The sequence below is a fragment of the Stegostoma tigrinum genome, chromosome 19 (genome assembly GCF_030684315.1).
Source record: "Stegostoma tigrinum isolate sSteTig4 chromosome 19, sSteTig4.hap1, whole genome shotgun sequence".
Taxonomy (NCBI): Eukaryota; Metazoa; Chordata; class Chondrichthyes; order Orectolobiformes; family Stegostomatidae; genus Stegostoma; species Stegostoma tigrinum.
In genome coordinates this window covers 20,428,370-20,446,628 of record NC_081372.1, presented here as the reverse complement: position 1 = coordinate 20,446,628, position 18,259 = coordinate 20,428,370, and the positions used below count along the sequence as shown (strand labels likewise).

Here is an 18,259-nt window from a genome sequence, read left to right as displayed (position 1 = left end):
AGATGAAGTGTGAGGATACATCCATCTACAATTGATTCAGCCACTTCACTCACTTCTAGCTCTGCAGTTTTCCATTTGGATCAGGACATGCATGTGAATCTATACCCCATCATGTTAGCTCCTTCCATGCCCCTGATGGTGTGTTGCTGGGATCGGTGTGCGGATGCTGTGTATTTGGGTGATGTTGATTGTTTGTACATTGTATTGTGTTCTATTGTATTGTGATTTGACCGTGGGATCAGCAACAGTGTTAAGTGTGGGAAGATGAAGTGACACATGAATATAGCATATGAGTTCTGATTGAAAGACATTGTTGTCAATTTTTTTTCCTTTATTCATTAATGGGATGAGGGATTAATGCCCATCCGTAATTGCCCAAAGGGCAATTAAGAGTCAACCACATTGCTGTGGGTCCGAAGTCACATGTAGGCCGCACTAGGTAAAGACTGCAGTTTCCTTCCCTAAAGGGCATTAGTGAACCAGATAGGGTTTTTCCAACAATCAGCAATGGATTCATGGTCATCATTAGACTCTTAATTCCAGATATTTTATTGAATTCAAATTTCACCACCTGCCGTGGTGGAATTCAAACCCAGATTCCCAGAACATTAGCAGAGTCTCTGGAATAACAGTCCAGCGATAATACCACTAAGCCATTGCCTCCCTGATGATGTTGATGATAATGTTGTAGGAATTTAAGGGATATCTGCAGTTCATGGTGTAGCTGGTAGGAAAAAGAGGTTGAGGCTGTGCAATCACGTGAGGCTAGTAAACTAATGTCACTGCTTCTAGATTCTCAGGATTAGACTCTAGCATTGACTTCCATGTTTAAATGCACACATTGCCTTTGGAATACATGTCTGGAAGACCTCTAAACACCAATGGATAAAGGGGATCTTTACTATTTTTCACCAACCACCAGCTCATTCCATTCAAGAATGAGATGAGAAATGTTTTAATCTGAGAGGTTTATGATGCTTTGAAATTCTCTTCCTTATAGAGTAATGTGGGCAGGGTTACTGAATATTTTTAAGGCAGATGGAAATAGATTCTTAACTAACAAGGAAGTCAGAACATGTTGGGGATGGGTGGAAATGGAGGTGTCAGCCATAATCTTATTAAAAGGTGGAGCAGCCTCAAGAGCCTCCATCTTTGGAGCCTGCTGTTTGCCAAGTGGTCATTATTGTTTGGCACATCAGATTCACTTTTCACATAATTCCTAGCATGGGTTCCATTCATAATGCACCACCCCTTTAAGAAATGCAATCTAAATATAAGCCACGTAAACTGGCAGTGCGGTAAATGTTGGGATCCTTGCTGATGCATGCTGCCAATTAACAGTATGGTTTGTGTTGATTATACTCAGCAATTATTCTAATAAGTAACCAGCACAGAGTTAGCTGCATTTCAATCAATGGGTGGAGGTTAATTACACATTGTGAAAGACATGCCCATTTTCAGGACCTATCCGATTTTGTTTTCAGTTTCATTTGTGGGATTTTGGTATCCATAGCTAATTGCCCTTGAGAAAGTGGTGGTGGTGAGCTGCTGCAGTCCTCCAGGTGTAGGGATAGCGATAGTAGTGTTAAAGGGAGAGTTATAGAATCATAGGATCAGACAGTACAGAGGAGGTCCTTCAGCCAATTAAGTTTGCACCTCTAAAGCTACTTAAAATCTATACTAGTCCCATGTTCCAGCACTTGGCCCATACCTTCGAATGTTATGACATATCAAGTGCTCATCCAAGTAGCTTTTAAAGATTGTTGATATTGAAGGGTTCATTGAGCGTCATGCCATTGGACATTAAGGGGCAATAATTAGATATACTTGTTGAAGATAGCCATTGACTAGCACTTGTCTGGTGCAAATATCACTTGGCATTTATCAGCCCAGGTGGTTATTGACCAAATCTTGTTGTTTATGGACATGAAGTACTTTGGCACCTGAGGCATCGCAAATGTGCTGAATATTCTGCAGTAGTCAGTAAAATCCCCACTTTTGACCTTATGACTTTGGTAAGCTGATCAAGGGTCATGGGATTTGGCAGGAGATTAGGCCTAAGAAACATATCAATCACAATCAAATGACAGAGTAGACTCAATGGGCTGAATAGCCTAATTCTGTTCCAATAGCTTATGGTCTTATGATGGAGTGAAGATCACAGATGAAGCAGCTGAAGGTTATTGAGCCTAAGGTGCTACCCTGAGGAATATGAAAGGCTCTTATGATGCACTGGCGGTGTCCCTACGACCAGGAGACTCAGGGCCAAGCCCCTGCCTGCTTCAAAGATAAGTAATGAAATCTCTGAACAGGTCAATTAGAAAATTTTAACCCTGAGAAACTCCTGAAGAGATACCCTGGTCTGAGGTGATCGCAGTGCAATAGTTATAATAGCCTTCTTTCATGCCAGATATGACACTAATCAATGGAGAACATTTCCTGGATTCCAAATGATTTTTTTTAGCTAGGATTCCTCGCTGTCATGCCCTCAGTCAAATGCTGGTTTGAAGCCCGTGGTAGTCATTTTCACCTCACCTGTGAAGTTCACCTGTACCTATGTTTTGACTAAGATAGTATTGAGGTCAGGAGTTGGTGGCCATACCAGAATCCAAACTGAGTATTGGTGAGCAGGATATTCCCTTTTGAGTGCATCTTGATGGCACTGTCAATGTGTCCCTTTGCTGATGATCGAGAGTAAACTGAAGAAGTGATAATTGACTGAGGTGGAATTGTCCTGCTTTTTGTGTACAGGCAGCTTTAAGATGCTCTCCTGCATTGGATTTTATTTAATCTGTAAGATTACTGACATGAAAACTGGCTTTGTTTGTTGAAACACTTTTAATTCATTCACTGGATGTGGTGTTGTTAACAAAGCTAGCATTTGTTGATTGTCCTTTAGAAGTTAGTGATAATCCTCCTTCTTGAGTATACTGGAAAGGCTTTCTGAGCCATTTCATTGGAAGAATCAAACACATTGCTAAGAGTCACATGGGGACCATACCACATAAGGATGGCAACTGTCCTTCACTAAAGAACAAAAGGAAATCAAACTGGTTAATATGATAATCCGACAGTTTGATGGTTACCAGTACTGATATTGTTCTAGTTTCAAATTCAGATTCTCCTTCTGCTCAGTGCGATTTGAACATTATCATTAGATGAGTAGTTTTGATTACTACACGAGTAGTATAACCATCTTACCTACAGACCCATTTGAGAGTCGATACTATGCTTTAACAAAAATATGCTGTAATCACTTTAAGTATTTATCAAGAGTTCAGTGCTGATTTAACTGACACAATGATTGGATGCTTAGAGGACAGGTTCAATGGGGAAGGAAGGCACAATACATGCAGTTATTGTGCTCACTTCAGGTCGAAGCCCAGGATATGGGAATGGAAGACTCATATGATAGGCATGAGGCTTAATGACTACAGAGAAGGGGTGCACATGTTAGATACATGGTGAGCTTAATTACAAGCCCTGAGGCCAGTGTGCTGCTAGTGAGAAAAGGAAACGAGACAGGGTTATGTCAAAACTTAAATTCAGAATGTATTATTGGCAAACATGTTACATGAGTAGGGTTGTTCATGCCCCCCAAAACTTGTTCAAAACAGCTGAAATCAGCAATAGTAGTCGTGTCTGTGTGACTCTCAGTGCTGTCTAGTGATGGGAGTTCTGCAAATATAGTAAGAAAGCAAGTTAGATATTGGATCCTTTATGATATGTTTTCATAAGTTCTTCCCTTTTTAAATGTCATCCAGTTTAGTCTTTAAAGTGAGAAGTAACATCAGGGAAAAGGTGCATGATATTTAAGTTTAATATATTGTAAGATTTGCAATGCTTGATGAGGGGAGGGGTGACCAATTGAATGCCTATTTCTTTTTAACAACCCACGTGAAAGCCTGTACAATTCTTAGATTATTGAAAAGTCTCCCACTGATGCAACGTATTGATTTTTTTAGACTATATTTGTTTAGCCTGCAAAGCAATATAGCATGAAGTTCAGCACATCAGGCCTTGGAATTCTTGAAGAATGCAGAGGTCTTTGAAGCAGGAATGAAGCCAATTTATATACAAGTTAAATTCCAGCTTGAATCAAAAGTTTATCCAAGTCCCAGTTTATTTTATGGAGTGGTGTGGTAGGTCCTTTTGTATGCAAGCCATGTCTGTCTATAAATTTGTTTCAGTCTTGCATGGACATTGTTGATGGGCCATAATGTCACTACACTGAAGCTGCTTGTTTTAAAGGATATTGGAACATTCCAACCATAATGCTCAGAGTTAGGAATTTAGTCTTTGATATGGTCAGATGATCAAGATACCCTGTAGTTCTCAAATATCCTTGTTATTTCCCTTGTCTTCTCCTCTTCCTGAATCAATTAATTTCACTGGGATATCAATGTATCGGTATGGAAAACACTCCAGTAGCACAGCTAAATGGCCACTCCAAACCTGTGAACCTAAACAGTGAATGTTGGGAGACCATGGAGGGGAGGCATCACAGCAAGTTCCAGATTTATGACACAATTGCCAGTTTCCAGCATTGGACAGTAGACTAGTGGTCCAATGATTTGTTTACCTCCAGCCTCCTCCCAGGACCTCCGCCCCTAGCTCCACAGTACCTCCTTTACCATGCCAGTTCATTCTCTCTGTATGATCCAGTGGCATAGTGATATTAAGCTGTTAGGAAGGGGAAGTTAACTTAATATTACCTGATTGACAACTGTACATATTTCCAGTTCACAGTAATATTATACTACATTTGATTTGCATTCTAAAAGAATAAATATTAGGGAGCCGTACATGGATTGTAAGTTGCACTGCAAAATTATGGTGGCTTCAGATAGATAATGTACAGTACTGTTGGGTAGTGGTTCTTAAATTTTCTTGACTATTCAAGCCTTCAATTCACCAAGCTATACGAAGATCCCTGCGATCTTCATTCTTCTTTAAATTCTTCAGTGGCTGGTATTTTAAACCCAGTAGCTCACGCATCCACCTTGAAAATTTGTAAAATTTGACAAACAGCTTCAAGAATGCCTACACCAAATCCTTCCAACCCCAAAGTCCTCAGCCAGTCCTGATATGTGAAAACAAGTAGCCACACTCATGTTTTTGTATCAATTATATATTATTTTCTGACCCCCAAAATATAAGTGCCCTATCCGTCTCTCAGCAAGTATGAGCCAGCAAAATCTACGTGTTTCCTAATCTTAAATGAGTTGCTAATTGGCAGAGTTCTGTATGAATGGTGACAAATTGCATGCAAATCTTTACATGTTAAAAGCTTGATGCATTCTGGCATGACAAAATTCACCTTTGGGTGCGAGAAATTGTTTTGCTAGCACCATTGTTGGCACACCAACAGGGCAGAAGGAGCACATGAATCATCGATGGTTGGCACTTGGCAGATATGGAAAAAATCCCTGAAAGCTTAACAGAGTTTGTATCAAATTTTGTGGCTTGGCTTAATTCAGAATTTAAACCATATCAATAATCATGCATCCTCAGGGACAGTTTTCCACATCAGTGGTATGGAGTCTGGTGTTTTAGTTGGAATTTCCTGTGCATATACAATTTTGTGGCTGTATTAGAAAAATGGCTCATAGTTATCTGAGTTTTTTTTCTGTTACCTAAAAGCCAAAATATACCAAGCTTGTTCAGTTTTGCATCCTGAAAAATCCAAGAATTTAAGCTTTTTTTTGCAGGTTCTTTGGAGTTGTTTTTGACTGCTTGATGTAGTGTAAGTGTAGAAAGTTACAGGATGGACAGGGACCATTCGCTTATCATGTTGCTGCTGCCACCAACTAAGCAGGTAATGACAAAAGCTGTGATTGCCTCAAACTAGAGCAGCAATAGAGCCAGGTATAGCGTTGTGAGGGAAGGTATCAGCTCAGGGATCCTGCTCTTACAAAAGCAAAATACAAACAGAAAAGCAGGAAATGCCCAGCCGGTCTGACAGCATCTGTGAAGCCGCAATGGTGGAACCTTCTTTATCTGGCAGATATCAAAAAATGATGTGTCAACAAAGCAAGGGTGATGTGAGGAAACTGTTTCTCACACAGCGAGTAGTTAGGAAATGCAAGGCACTGCCTGGAAGTGTGGTGGAGGCAGGTTTAAATGAAACATTCAAATGGGCATTGGATGATAGTTTGACTAGTAGGTGTGCAGGGGCATGGGGAAAAGGCAGGAGATGGCACTAAGTAGAAGAACTGGAGCAGGTATACAGGGCTGAATGGCATGCTTCTCCTCCTTAATATCTCTGTGATTCAACCTTGTCTACACATGTGATGCAACACCCACACTAATTTATAGAAGGACGACAGCCGGGCCCTGTGTCTACTGGCATTTGTGTGGACACCTGCAGGTTTTCCTCCTGACTGAGGTCCTCTGGATAGAACATTTTAGCTGCTTGAGACTGCTGAACCAATCAGAGGCCAGCAGCCCTAGAGACGGCAGCATAATAGAGGAGGTGGTGGCTACTGCCAGCACAGCATCTCTGGACTCCGAAGATGTGTCAGTGATCGTGGACAGAGTAGGTGTTAGGGGAACTGTCTTGCATCTAGAGGTCAGAATAAAGTACATTCGCATGTTTATGCCCTTGATCAGGCAGAAACTAATGTGCATGTGGGAACTCCAGCCACTCACATCTCACCGGGCAGGCGGGCCCCTTGTCCCATGTTCCACTTGGAGCCTAGAAAATTTCAGCGCAGGCGGGAATAGGGCCTTAGGTGATCCTTAATCAACCAATTAATTGATCGCAAGACTCCTAACTGAAATCAGATTGGAAAGGTTGCTCATGGGCTACCTGTCATATTTCCCACGCTGCTTATAAAATTTCCCAAGGCTGCCGCTCTCCTTTATACAGGCTAAAGGATCCTGCAGAATGTTTCAGGTCTGTGACCTTACATCAAACTGAGATTAATTAAATGTTCAGTTTATTTTTTAATTTTACGCAGGATGTGTGCCTTCCTGGGCAGCAGCATTTACGTCCCATTCCCCAGGAAGCTTTGAGAAGGCGCTGGTGAGCAGCCTTCTCGAACTGCTGCAATCCATGTCAGAAGGCAGACCAGCGGTGCTGTTAGAGATGGAGTTCCAGGATTTTGCCCCAGCAACAGTGAAGGAAGGATGATGTAGTTCCAAATCAGGATGGTGGGATACTTCCAGCAGATGGTTTTCCCATATATCTGCTCTCCTTGTTGTTCTAGATGTTGCAGGCTGTGGACTTGGAAGGTGTTATCAGGAGAACCTTGATGAGATGCAACAGTGCAAATGGCACATGCTGCTGCCACTGTATGTAGTGATGGAGGGAAAGGATATTGAATGGGGTGCATGGTTGACAGTCAAGTAGGTTGCATTGTCCTCCATGGCATGTGGCTTGCCCAGTTTGGTTTCTAGCTAATGGTAATCCCCAGGATGCTGATAATAGGAGATTTCAGCAATAGCAATCCATTGAATATCAAGGGAAGATGGTGGATTCTCCATTGTTGTTAATGGCCCTTGCCTGGCACGTATTATTTCAAAAATGTGAAGGTAAAAAGAGCATGAGGGAAAGCTTGTGATTGGGTATAGGGCAAAAGAAGTTAAATGATAGAATATTTCATGGTGTAAGATTGTATTGAATGGTAATGGGAGAAGTAAAGGAACAGATGTTGTGTGTAGAGGAGGTGAGAAACTACATTTGCTTGTGTTATGCTCATGTTTGCTGGAAAGGGTGTTTGCATGGGCATTGGCTGAGGACACAACTTAACCTGTCTGTGATGTTACTCATTGATCAATTAAATAACACACTGGTACGCATTATCTAAGTCGACATCTAAACAATGCCCACTTAAGCTACAAGTGGGCATTATTTACACCTCCACCCAAAAGAATGACCACTTCAGCCTCTACTGCTGAGCTGCAGTATACAGACAACACTTGAATATGCCTGCACTCAGAAGCTGAGCTTCATACCATTGTTGATACGTTAATGAAGGTATATGAGAAAATGGGTCTGAAGCTAAATATTCAGAAGGCAAGCCTCCTCCTACCAGCCTCTTACTGTCATGCAATACTATCCACTGACTCTCAGGATCCATTGTAAGTCACTGGGCAATGTTAATCAATCCCTGTATCTTGGCAGCAACAGCAGATGTCTATAATTGAACTCAGCATCACCTCTAATGTGCCAACAGAGCTTTCAGCCCTCTGAGGGAAAGAACATTTGCTGACAGAGACCTCACACTCAGCATCAGGCTCACAAGGACCTATACCCTACAACATGTTGAGTCCTATGAGAGGAGTGGGACAATTGGAACAGAACATAAACAGTTGGTGCGTCATGCTGCAGGTGACTTTTATCTGTGCAGCTTTAAAGTGTTTTTTGCAAAACCCGAATCATAAAATCCCGAATTCGGAAGCTGGCCATTTGGCCCATCAAATCCATACTGACACTGTTACGGAAAATCCCAAGGCCTTTTATTCATACATTAGGAGCAAGAGGGTAACTAGAGAAAGGGCTGGCCCACTCAAGGACAAAGGAGGGAAGTTGTGTGAGGAGTCAGAGAAAATGAGTGAGATTCTTAATGAGTACTTTGTGTCGGTATTCACTGAGGAGAGGGAACTGGCAGATATTGAGGTTAAGGATAGACGTTTGATTACTCTAGGTCAAATCAGCATAAGGAGAGGAGAAGTGTTGGGTATTCTAAAAGGCATTAGGGTGGACAAGTTCCCTGGTCCGGATGGGATCTATCCCAGGTTACTGAGGGAAGCGAGAGATGAAATAGCTAGGGCCTTAAAAGATATTTTTGCAGCACCCTTGAGCACGGGTGAGGTCCCAGCGGACTGGAGAATTGCTAATGTTGTCCCCTTGTTTAAGAAGGGTAACAAGGATAATCTAGGAAATTATAGACCGGTGACCCTGACATCAGTAGTGGGGAAGCTGCTGGAGAAGACACTGAGGGATAGGATCTATTTACATGTGGAAGGAAATGGGCTTATTAGTGATAGACAGCCTGGTTTTGTGCAGAGAAGGTCATGTCTTACCAACTTGATAGAATTCTTTGAGGAAGTGACAATGTTGATAGATGAGGGAAGGGCTGTAGATGTCATTTACGTGGACTTCAGTAAGGTGTTTGCTGAGATTCCCCATGGTTGGTGCATCATGCTGCAGGTGACTTCTTTCTGTGCAACTTTAAAGTGTTTTTCACGAAACCTCCAGATACTACAGAATCCTATAGGTCCACCCTCAGAGCTTGTTCTAATTGATTTTCCTAGTGGAGCACTGTACTAGATGAAATATTGAGCATGGAGAAGTAAACGGTTCAGACAACTTTACTACAGACGCGAAAGGAAGCCTTTCTCTCAGTTTTCGTTAAAAAAGCCCAACATCTATGGAATGACAACAACTGCAAAAATACTGAAAAAAAGCCTGGAATCACAAACCTAGTGTACTAAAAGCTTTGAGTTATCAGAAATTTTGGCTTGAGAATTGGATTCTGCAATGATCCGAAAAAAGCTATCAACAGAACGACATAAAATATGGCAGTAGACAGATTCAGCCTGTGGTGATTTTTATACTGAAGCTAATTTAATGCTCTTGAGAGCAGCTTCTTTGTAAATATATGCTACAGTGAAAATGCAGTTTTTCAGGCAGAACATTGTTCAACATAACAATGAACTGCCATCTTTGGTATTACAAGCAATTCTATTACACCCCCTTAAACACCGTACGTTCCTGGTAACACAGAGCCTGTTTATTTTAATCAGCAGTTGAGTTATGGGACATAGTCTGCCTTGCAAAGTAGAAGTAGGAAAACATGACGAGGAATAAAATATTTTGTTGACATTTGAAAAACAACAAATGAAAATGTCCAAGTTTATACTTCCAGGAAGTTCAAGGTGATAAACAGAAAACTGTGTAGGTGGTTAGTAAATCTAAAATTTAGATCAAGCAGGAACTTGCTGAAAATGACCCAGATGTGCACCTATTGTTTTTACCAGTTGTTTTCAGCAAATCTAGCAAGCTGTCAGTATCATCAGTTCTGAAGTTTTATTGAAGCTGACATGAAATACATTTCATTGACACAGGGCATGTGGATTTTTGCATCATCTGAATCAGATCTTAAGATCGTATGCTACATTGCGATTAGTGCACAGAGTAATTATCTTCTGCAAGTAAATATTTCATTCAAAAATATTAATTAGTGAAGCCTGGGACCTAACTATGAGGAGTAGCTAGAGAATTCATTACTTTTAAGGGAGAAGAGCTGCAACAAGCAGCATATGATCAGGTTAAGCAAGAAAGCCACAGTAAAGGACTGTTATTTACATGGATTAAATGATTGACGCACTGTGCATAATTTTGAAATGCAATGAGTGCAGTAAATAACAGCTATGAAGGATTGGAGGAAGTGCAATTCCGATATTGAAGTTTCTTGCAAATTAGCAGATTCCTTTACTTCTTAGCATGTTTGGCCCAACAGGAAATTTGGGCAAATCAAGTCGTTTATATGTGCTTCTGCTAAAATCCATAACCACAAGTTCACTTCATACTTCACACGAGTGTCTAGATCATAGTAGTGCAGTGGGAAATGATGTGATACAAAGCTCTTGTATGCATAAAGAGCCTTTTCTTTACTTGCCTTTCATTCAGGTGCTTATTGCCTCTCTGTATCTGACTATGACAATGCGAAAGGACTGAATGTGAAGCACTACAAGATTCGTAAACTGGATAAAGGTGGCTTCTACATTACTTCACGAACACAGTTTGAAAACCTGCAGCAGCTGGTGCTCCACTATTCAAGTAAGGTCTAAAGAACTACCTTTCAAATGGAGAGACGGTTCCACGCTGCAAAGTAACTTTGAATGAAATGATTATTTTTAGTATTATAGCTATGTTGCAGGAGACCAGTTACCTCAATTTATAGGCAGCTAGAATGTGGTTTGGAATAATGCCTATGGTATGGGACAGATCACAGTTCCAGTGAGAGTAGATTTGGGACCTGCCTCTTTTACCCACCTCATAGCAAAATCATGGCATAAGCTTTTATTCAGTGACCTTAGAAAAGAAGTAGAAATTTGTTGCAATTATTATTTAAACATCAAACAGCAGTCAAAGCAAAATACTGTGTATTAGAATGGTGCACTTGCCAGTACAAAGAATCTGAATAAAATTTCACTTTGAACACCATCTTCAATATTTTTTGTTTTTAACTCAGTATCTTAAGACTGGAGAATTGCTAATGTTGTCCCCTTGTTTAAGAAGGGTTCCAGGGATAATCCAGGTAATTATCGACCAGTGATCGTAATGTCAGTGGTAGGGAAGCTGCTGGAAAAAATACTGAGGGGTAGTATTCCCATTTGGAAGAAAATGGGCTTGTCAGTGATAGGCAACATGGTTTTGTGCAGGGAGGGTCATGTCTTACCAACTTAGTAGAATTCTTTGAGGACGTGTCAAAGTTGATTGATGAGGGAAAGGCTATAGATGTCATATACATGGACTTCAGTAAGGCATTTGATAAGGTTCCCCATGGCAGGCTGATGGAGAAAGTGAAGTCACATGGGCTTCAGGGTGTGCGAGCTAGATGGATAAAAAACTGGCTGGGCAACAGGAGACAGAGTAGTAGTGGAAGGGAGTTTCTCAAAGTAGAGATCTGTGACTCGTGGTGTTCCACAGGGATCTGTGCTGGGACCACTGTTGTTTGTGATACATGTAAATGATTTGGAGGAAGGTATAGGTAGTCTGTTTAGCAAGTTTGCAGATGACACTAAGATTGGTGGAGTAGCAGATAGTGAGGGGGACTGTCAGAAATTACAGCAGAATATAGATAGATTGGAGAATTGGGCAGGTAAATGGCAGATGAAGTTCAACCTGGGCAAATGCGAGGTGATGCATTTTGGAAGATCTATTTCAAGAGCGAACTATACAGTAAATGGAAAAGTCCCAGGAAAAATTGAGGTACAGAGAGACCTGGGTATTCAGGTCCATTGTTCCCTGAGGATGGCAACTCAGGTTAATAGAGTGGTCAAGAAGGCATACGGCATGCTTTCCTTCATCGGACGGGGTATTGAGTACGAGAGTTGGCAGGTCATGTTACAGTTGTATAGGACTTTGGTTCGGCCACATTTAAAGTACTGCCTACAGTTCTGGTCACCACATTACCAAAAGGATGTGGATGCTTTGGAGAGGGCGCAGAGGAGGTTCACCAGGATGTTGCCTGGTATGGAGGGCGCTAGGTATGGGGAAAGGTTGAGTAAATTAGGATTATTTTCATTAGTAAATTGGAGATTGAGGGGGGACCTGATTGAGGTCTACAAAATCATGAGGGGTTATGGTCAAGGTGGATAGCAAGAAGCTTTTTCCCAGAGTGGGGGACTCAATTACTAGGGGTCACGAGCTCAAAGTGAGAGGAGGCAAGTTTAAGAGAGATATGCGTGGAAAGTTCTTTACACAGAGGGTGGTGGGTGCCTGGAACGCGTTGCCAGCGGAGGTGGTAGACGCATGACACGATAGTGTCTTTTATGATGTATCTGGACAGGTACCTGGATGGGCAGGGAGCAAAGGGATACAGACCCTTAGGAAATAGATGATAGGCTTAGACGGAGGATCTCAATCCACGCAGGTTTGGAGAGCTGAAGGAACCGTTCCTGTGCTGTAATTTTCTTTGGTCTTTGTTCTTTGTTCTTAACAGTTTGAAATACAGTAGAGGAAAATAAGAATTGTCAATACGACCATAAAACTCAACCTGTAGGATTTCATTACAATAATGAATGAATCTGTAGGTTAATTGCAGATGCATGCCTGTAAGATGTGAAGAACAGAGCACTGCATTCAAAGAGAAATGAGCTGCCTTGACCCTATGGCCACACACCCAGCTACAGAATTTAATGCACTGTCACTTTCCTGCCATTGTCAAAGAATGCCCGCTTAGTCTGATGCCATAGCAGTTGAAGGGGACGTAATATATCCGCAGACATATGGGATGGGTGCCTCTCATTCAAAAGCACTTAATGCCTAATTGAGAGACCCAGCATCAGGAAGGTGGTGATCTGCTGAGAGTCATTACTCTGTCCTTCCTATTACCTGCCTCTTCCCACCTTCCACCTTTAACTCTCACCTCCCCCCGCCCTTCTCCTTCCCAGCCCTTCCCCTACTCCTTACCCCTCAACTACCTCTTTTGCCTCAAATTTCATAACATTTTTTCTATAGCAAGGAAGCCAGAATTGCACACAAAATTCCAAAAGTGGCCTCACCTGTAGAGCTGCTGCATGACCATCCAACTCCTATTCTCAATGCACTGATTTGTTTGATATGCTGACCATTTTCTTGAACTGAGCCAGACCATCAAGAAGATATTGGGCCAAAGCAATGGCATCTTTTATGGGTGGTAGGAGAGCTGACACAAGTTTCCAATTAATTGGTTGAAGAAGACATTAGCAGATGAATAATGAAGTGTTTCCACCATTTCTCTGGCGATTTGGGAATGGAAGCTGCAAGTTGGTATTAGAATTTGGGCTGCATATCCTTCACAGCAGTGGAAAATATCCTCCTTTGTTTTATTAATGAGCAAATGGCACAGTGGCTAGCACTGCTGCCTCACAACGCCAGGGACCTGTGTTTGATTCTAGCCTTAGGTAACTGTTTGTGTGAAGTTTGCACATTCTCCCTATGTCTGTGCTTGTTTCTGCCAGGTGCTCTGGTTTCCACCCACAATTGTGCAAGATGTGTAAGTTAGATGGATTGGCCATACTAAATTGCCCTGTAGTATCCAAGGATTTTCAGGCTAGGTGGTTAGCCATGGGGAATGCGGGGCTACACGGATTGGGTGGGGGAGCTGGACCTGAGTGGTAATCTGTTCAGAGGATCAGTGTTGATTTGATGGACCAAATGGCCTCTTTCTGCATTGCAGGGCTTCTGTTCTAGGATATTGCATGAATTGTAAACAAAGCATTTTGTTCCTTTCTTCTGGCAGGAAGTTTTGTTACCTGGGTGGTAATAATGGAAATTTGGTGGCATAGTGTACATTCCAAATCTCCGCTATGTGCTGCCAGCAGGTTAGAACCAGTTCAAAGTACAGACCAGGAAATCCTCCCTACTGTGCATTCATCTGTTGTGGAAGTAATGTTGCCAAACATAAAGAGTGGCACAGCAGCTTATTTTTTTTTGAGCACTTGCGCACTCAAACAGTTCCATTTTATACCTACTTCTCAGCCCCTGTTGGATCAACTGAGTACAATAACTCTAGTCATGGGCTTCTTGCCACCTAACTTCTTGTCTACACACCCCGCTGAGCAAGCCTAATGCAACACCCTGGAAAAAAACGTGAAAAATCAGTCTTGTTTTCCTCGGTTCCTATGGATGTGTTAAGTTCCATTCTGCCAAGTGAAGAGTGTCCAAGCTGTAAAATATGGTAGGTGGAGTGCAGCATACAAGGGCTAGTATCCTAGCCCTTTGAGTCCAGGCACCTTTTTCCTTTTCAAGATAGTAAAGCAAATGTTCTGACTTAGCACTCGAGCCAGAGTTGGAAATACTCATGAGAAATACTAGTTTAGAGGGTGGCAACACTAATTTACAAGTTGTATTTCACTATCCATGTGCATGTATCCCTGGTACATTTTATCTTAGACAATAGAATTATTTTAAGGAAAGTAACAAATGGAAAATCACATGTCTGTATGCAGTAGCCTCCTGGCTGAAACTCCTGGTTGAGGCCCTTCCTGCAGTGAGCATTAAATCAGAAAGTTTATCCCTATGTTTCTGACTTGGAGACTTGTGGCATTTGCATTTTGTGGGCCTTGAGACCTGGCAGAATCTGCTACATTGGGAGGTAGACTTGTTAATTAGGACCTTTTATTTTAGGATTTACCAGTAGTTAGGTAGGGTAACAGTTAGGGTTAAATTGTGGATCTTGATAGGAGCGGTAAATTTACTTGCGGCCTGTGAAATCTCTTAGTATATGTCAAAGCAGGCTACAAAGTTGAAAAGTGCGTGCACTCATGCTTAGTTGTGGGAGCCGGGGTGCATTAGCTGGCATAAATGTTTTGAACGCTAATGAGATGTTTACACTGGATAATGGTCTTTCTTTCCAGAGCACGCTGATGGCTTGTGTCATCGGTTGACAACTGTTTGCCCAACTGTGAGGCCACAGACCCAGGGATTAGCTAAAGATGCTTGGGAGATCCCACGGGAATCACTGAGATTGGAAGTGAAGCTCGGACAGGGTTGCTTTGGAGAAGTTTGGATGGGTAAGAGACCTTACACTATGTCTGATATTAGAGATAATGTATGTTACTGTGTTGATGGAAAGATTACTTTGACAGGGAATATGAGCAACTGCTTCAACCTCATCACTATTTCAATTACAGATTTTAATTAAAGCTGCTTTTCACAGTAGCATAATGTAATTTATTTCACATGCGGTTTTGTGATTGGATAGTTCAATGTTATTACCTCTCCGAGTACCTTTGTGTTAGATTGTAACATAGCTTTTAAGAAATTGGCAATTTATCCCTCACAATGTCTGTACACTTTGCAGAGATTGCTACATCCCCAATAGGAATAATGCTTTATCTCAGACGGTATTGAATGTTTCACATCAACTCACAGCACAAATAAAATGGATATGCAAATACTGGAAATCTGAAATGACAATAGGGAAATGTACAGCAGGTTGATTAACAACAGTGGAGAGAAAAAGCGAACTTCAGCTGTGGTTTCTAGTGACAATGAGTGCACACTCAGAATGTGAACTTGTACTCGCTGTTTGCAAATTACAACCTACTATAGTGTGTTTCCAGAATTTGGTAAATTTAATCTCAGTCAGTCTTATGTGTGCCAATTGCCTTTTCCTAACTTCAAAATACCTGCTAAGTTCTTAGTATATGTATCCATTATTAGAAAGATTTGTTTTCTTCCCTCACTAATTAGATTCAGGAAAATATGAAATCTTCGTTTCAGGATAGATTAATAGTGTTACACACTGAGATAAATTTGTGCAACACATTGTGCAAGAATATTGTACTTTTTGAAAGAAATTAAGAGCTTTATAATATTGTGATAAGGATGTTAACTTAAAAGTGGAGGGCTCTGGTTCGAATTCCTGAAACTGCCTAATGAGTTTTCCTACAACATAGTGGTTTACCTGATGCAGCAATGCTTGTGATATCCACTGCAACATAAGAAACTCTGCATGGCTATCTTGGTTTTGAAGAATCCAACAGATATTACAATTATCTGTTAGGTACAAACATTGAATTCCTGTGTTTAAGCAAAGATTAAGCTGTTAGTTTACAACAAAGGAGCTTGCTTCCAGTAAAGTGTTATGCTTCAAGTGAACTGAGGTAAGATGGTGTATGAGAACCTAATACCCTCACGTCACATGCTATTAAACAGTGATGATTGTCAGTACACGTCTTAAAGACGTAAAGTCACTGTCTGTCAGAAATACTGAAACACAATACTGATAATCAGTAGAGAGTGCTAGAGGAATTCAGCAGATCTGGTTGTGTCTGTGGACAAAGACACAATATTAATATTTTAAGTTCAACTTGACTCTTTGGCTGAAGAAGAATAGATTTTGAAGAAAAGTCATATTGGACTTGAGACATTAACTCTGTTTCTGTCTTCACAGATACTATCACACCTGCCGAGTTTCTCCAGCACTTTCTATTTTTATTTCTGATTTCCAGCATCTGCCGTACTTTGCTTTTATTTGACTGATGATCAGTTTTTTCTGCTTAGTCTGTACTTCATTAGATCACTAAATGGGTCAGTTTTAAACTTTCTTCAGGAGATGGTGTTGTGTAACAGTACAATGACTAAATATGATATGTGAGGTTCTCTGATTTGTTTTTCCCAGAATTTTAGGGATCAGAAACACCAAACATCTGCATTTAAAGTGATTAACTTTCTAACAACCATTAGATTATGCTGAAGTCTCTGAACTGCTCACAGAGAGCACTATGAATGAGGGGGAGAAAAGGAGGTTCTGCATGGTACTGCACAGCTTTAGGAATGAGGTGATAGAGACCACAGAGAGGAGACCAAGGGGAAGAGAGGGATTACAGCAAAAATAAATGAATTGATGTTGAGTTTGTAGCAAGTTTTTACACGTGTTTTGCTCTACTGTAGGAACTTGGAATGGAACAACAAAAGTAGCAATCAAGACTTTAAAGCCCGGTACAATGTCTCCAGAGGCTTTTCTGCAGGAGGCTCAGATCATGAAAAAACTACGGCATGACAAACTGGTGCAGTTGTATGCAGTCGTCTCTGAAGAACCAATCTACATTGTAACAGAGTACATGAGCAAAGGTAGTTATATGTGGAATTGAATGGGATGTTCATCACAAAAGATTTAACTGTGGCCTATTTCACTGGAATGGAACCCAGTATCGTTAAAATATAATTGTAAAAACTGGTTTTAATATGAAACCTGGGACTAAAATCGATATTATTTTTTCATCATGAGAGTAACACTTCATAATGCTATATGTCTTTCTGAGAAATTTAGTTCTCAAAAAATGGGCATGGAAGAGGATTTCCTGAATGAATTCCAAATGGTTTTGATACTACTTTGTATTCAAATTTGTAGCTTGCTAGTCTTTGGTGCCTTTTGAATTGTATTCTTTTGTAGTGACCAGCAGTATTTAGATAAGACTAATTGACCACAGTTCTGTCAACCATATTAATGCTGTTTTTTATAAATTATACATGGAAAAAATAAGTTATCGATGGGAAAAAGGTAAGTTATTAAAAGTAAGTTTAGATAGAGGATCTGGATCGGTGCAGGCTTGGAGGGCCGAAGGGCCTGTTCCAATGCTGTAATTTTCTTTGTTTTTTGTTCTTTGAAGTATTGATGAAAATTTTATGTTGTTGCATTATCATTCTTTTATGTTAGTGTGTGGGGTTTCACGTAAATGCTGGTCACATCAAAATAACCACTTCAGATTCACGTAGCCTGGTAGCTGAGAGAATAGTCTGTCAGGTTTATTTTGAATTGTGTTTTCATTGCCATCCAGCTTAGTGAATCCAACAATTTAATAAAGGTTTTGTGATCACTTATATGAGAATAATCCACAAGCATCAATAATACTAGAGCACTATGTACAACCACTGAGCATCCTTTGAAACCTTGCACCTTGTTTTCAGTTTACATCATTGCTGGAAAATGTATTTCTATGTATGGAAAACATTCTAATAATCATTGTGGAAATGTGGCATGATAGAAAATATTTGAAACCCACTGAGTAAATAAATATGGTAATCCTGTTTGTT

General features: G+C 40.8%; 1 protein-coding gene across 4 annotated transcripts in view; it reads left to right on the top strand.

The window, feature by feature from the left end:
- LOC125461484 (proto-oncogene tyrosine-protein kinase Src-like) overlaps positions 1 to 18,259 on the top strand; it is a 169,540-nt gene that overhangs the window by 123,733 nt on the left and 27,548 nt on the right. For all 4 annotated transcript variants that reach the window (XM_048550317.2, XM_048550320.2, XM_048550319.2 and 1 more), the window contains 3 exons: positions 10,640 to 10,789; positions 15,076 to 15,231; positions 17,117 to 17,296. In XM_048550317.2, the coding sequence (XP_048406274.1) occupies positions 10,640 to 10,789; positions 15,076 to 15,231; positions 17,117 to 17,296 (486 nt within the window). The remainder of the gene's footprint in view (positions 1 to 10,639; positions 10,790 to 15,075; positions 15,232 to 17,116; positions 17,297 to 18,259) is intronic.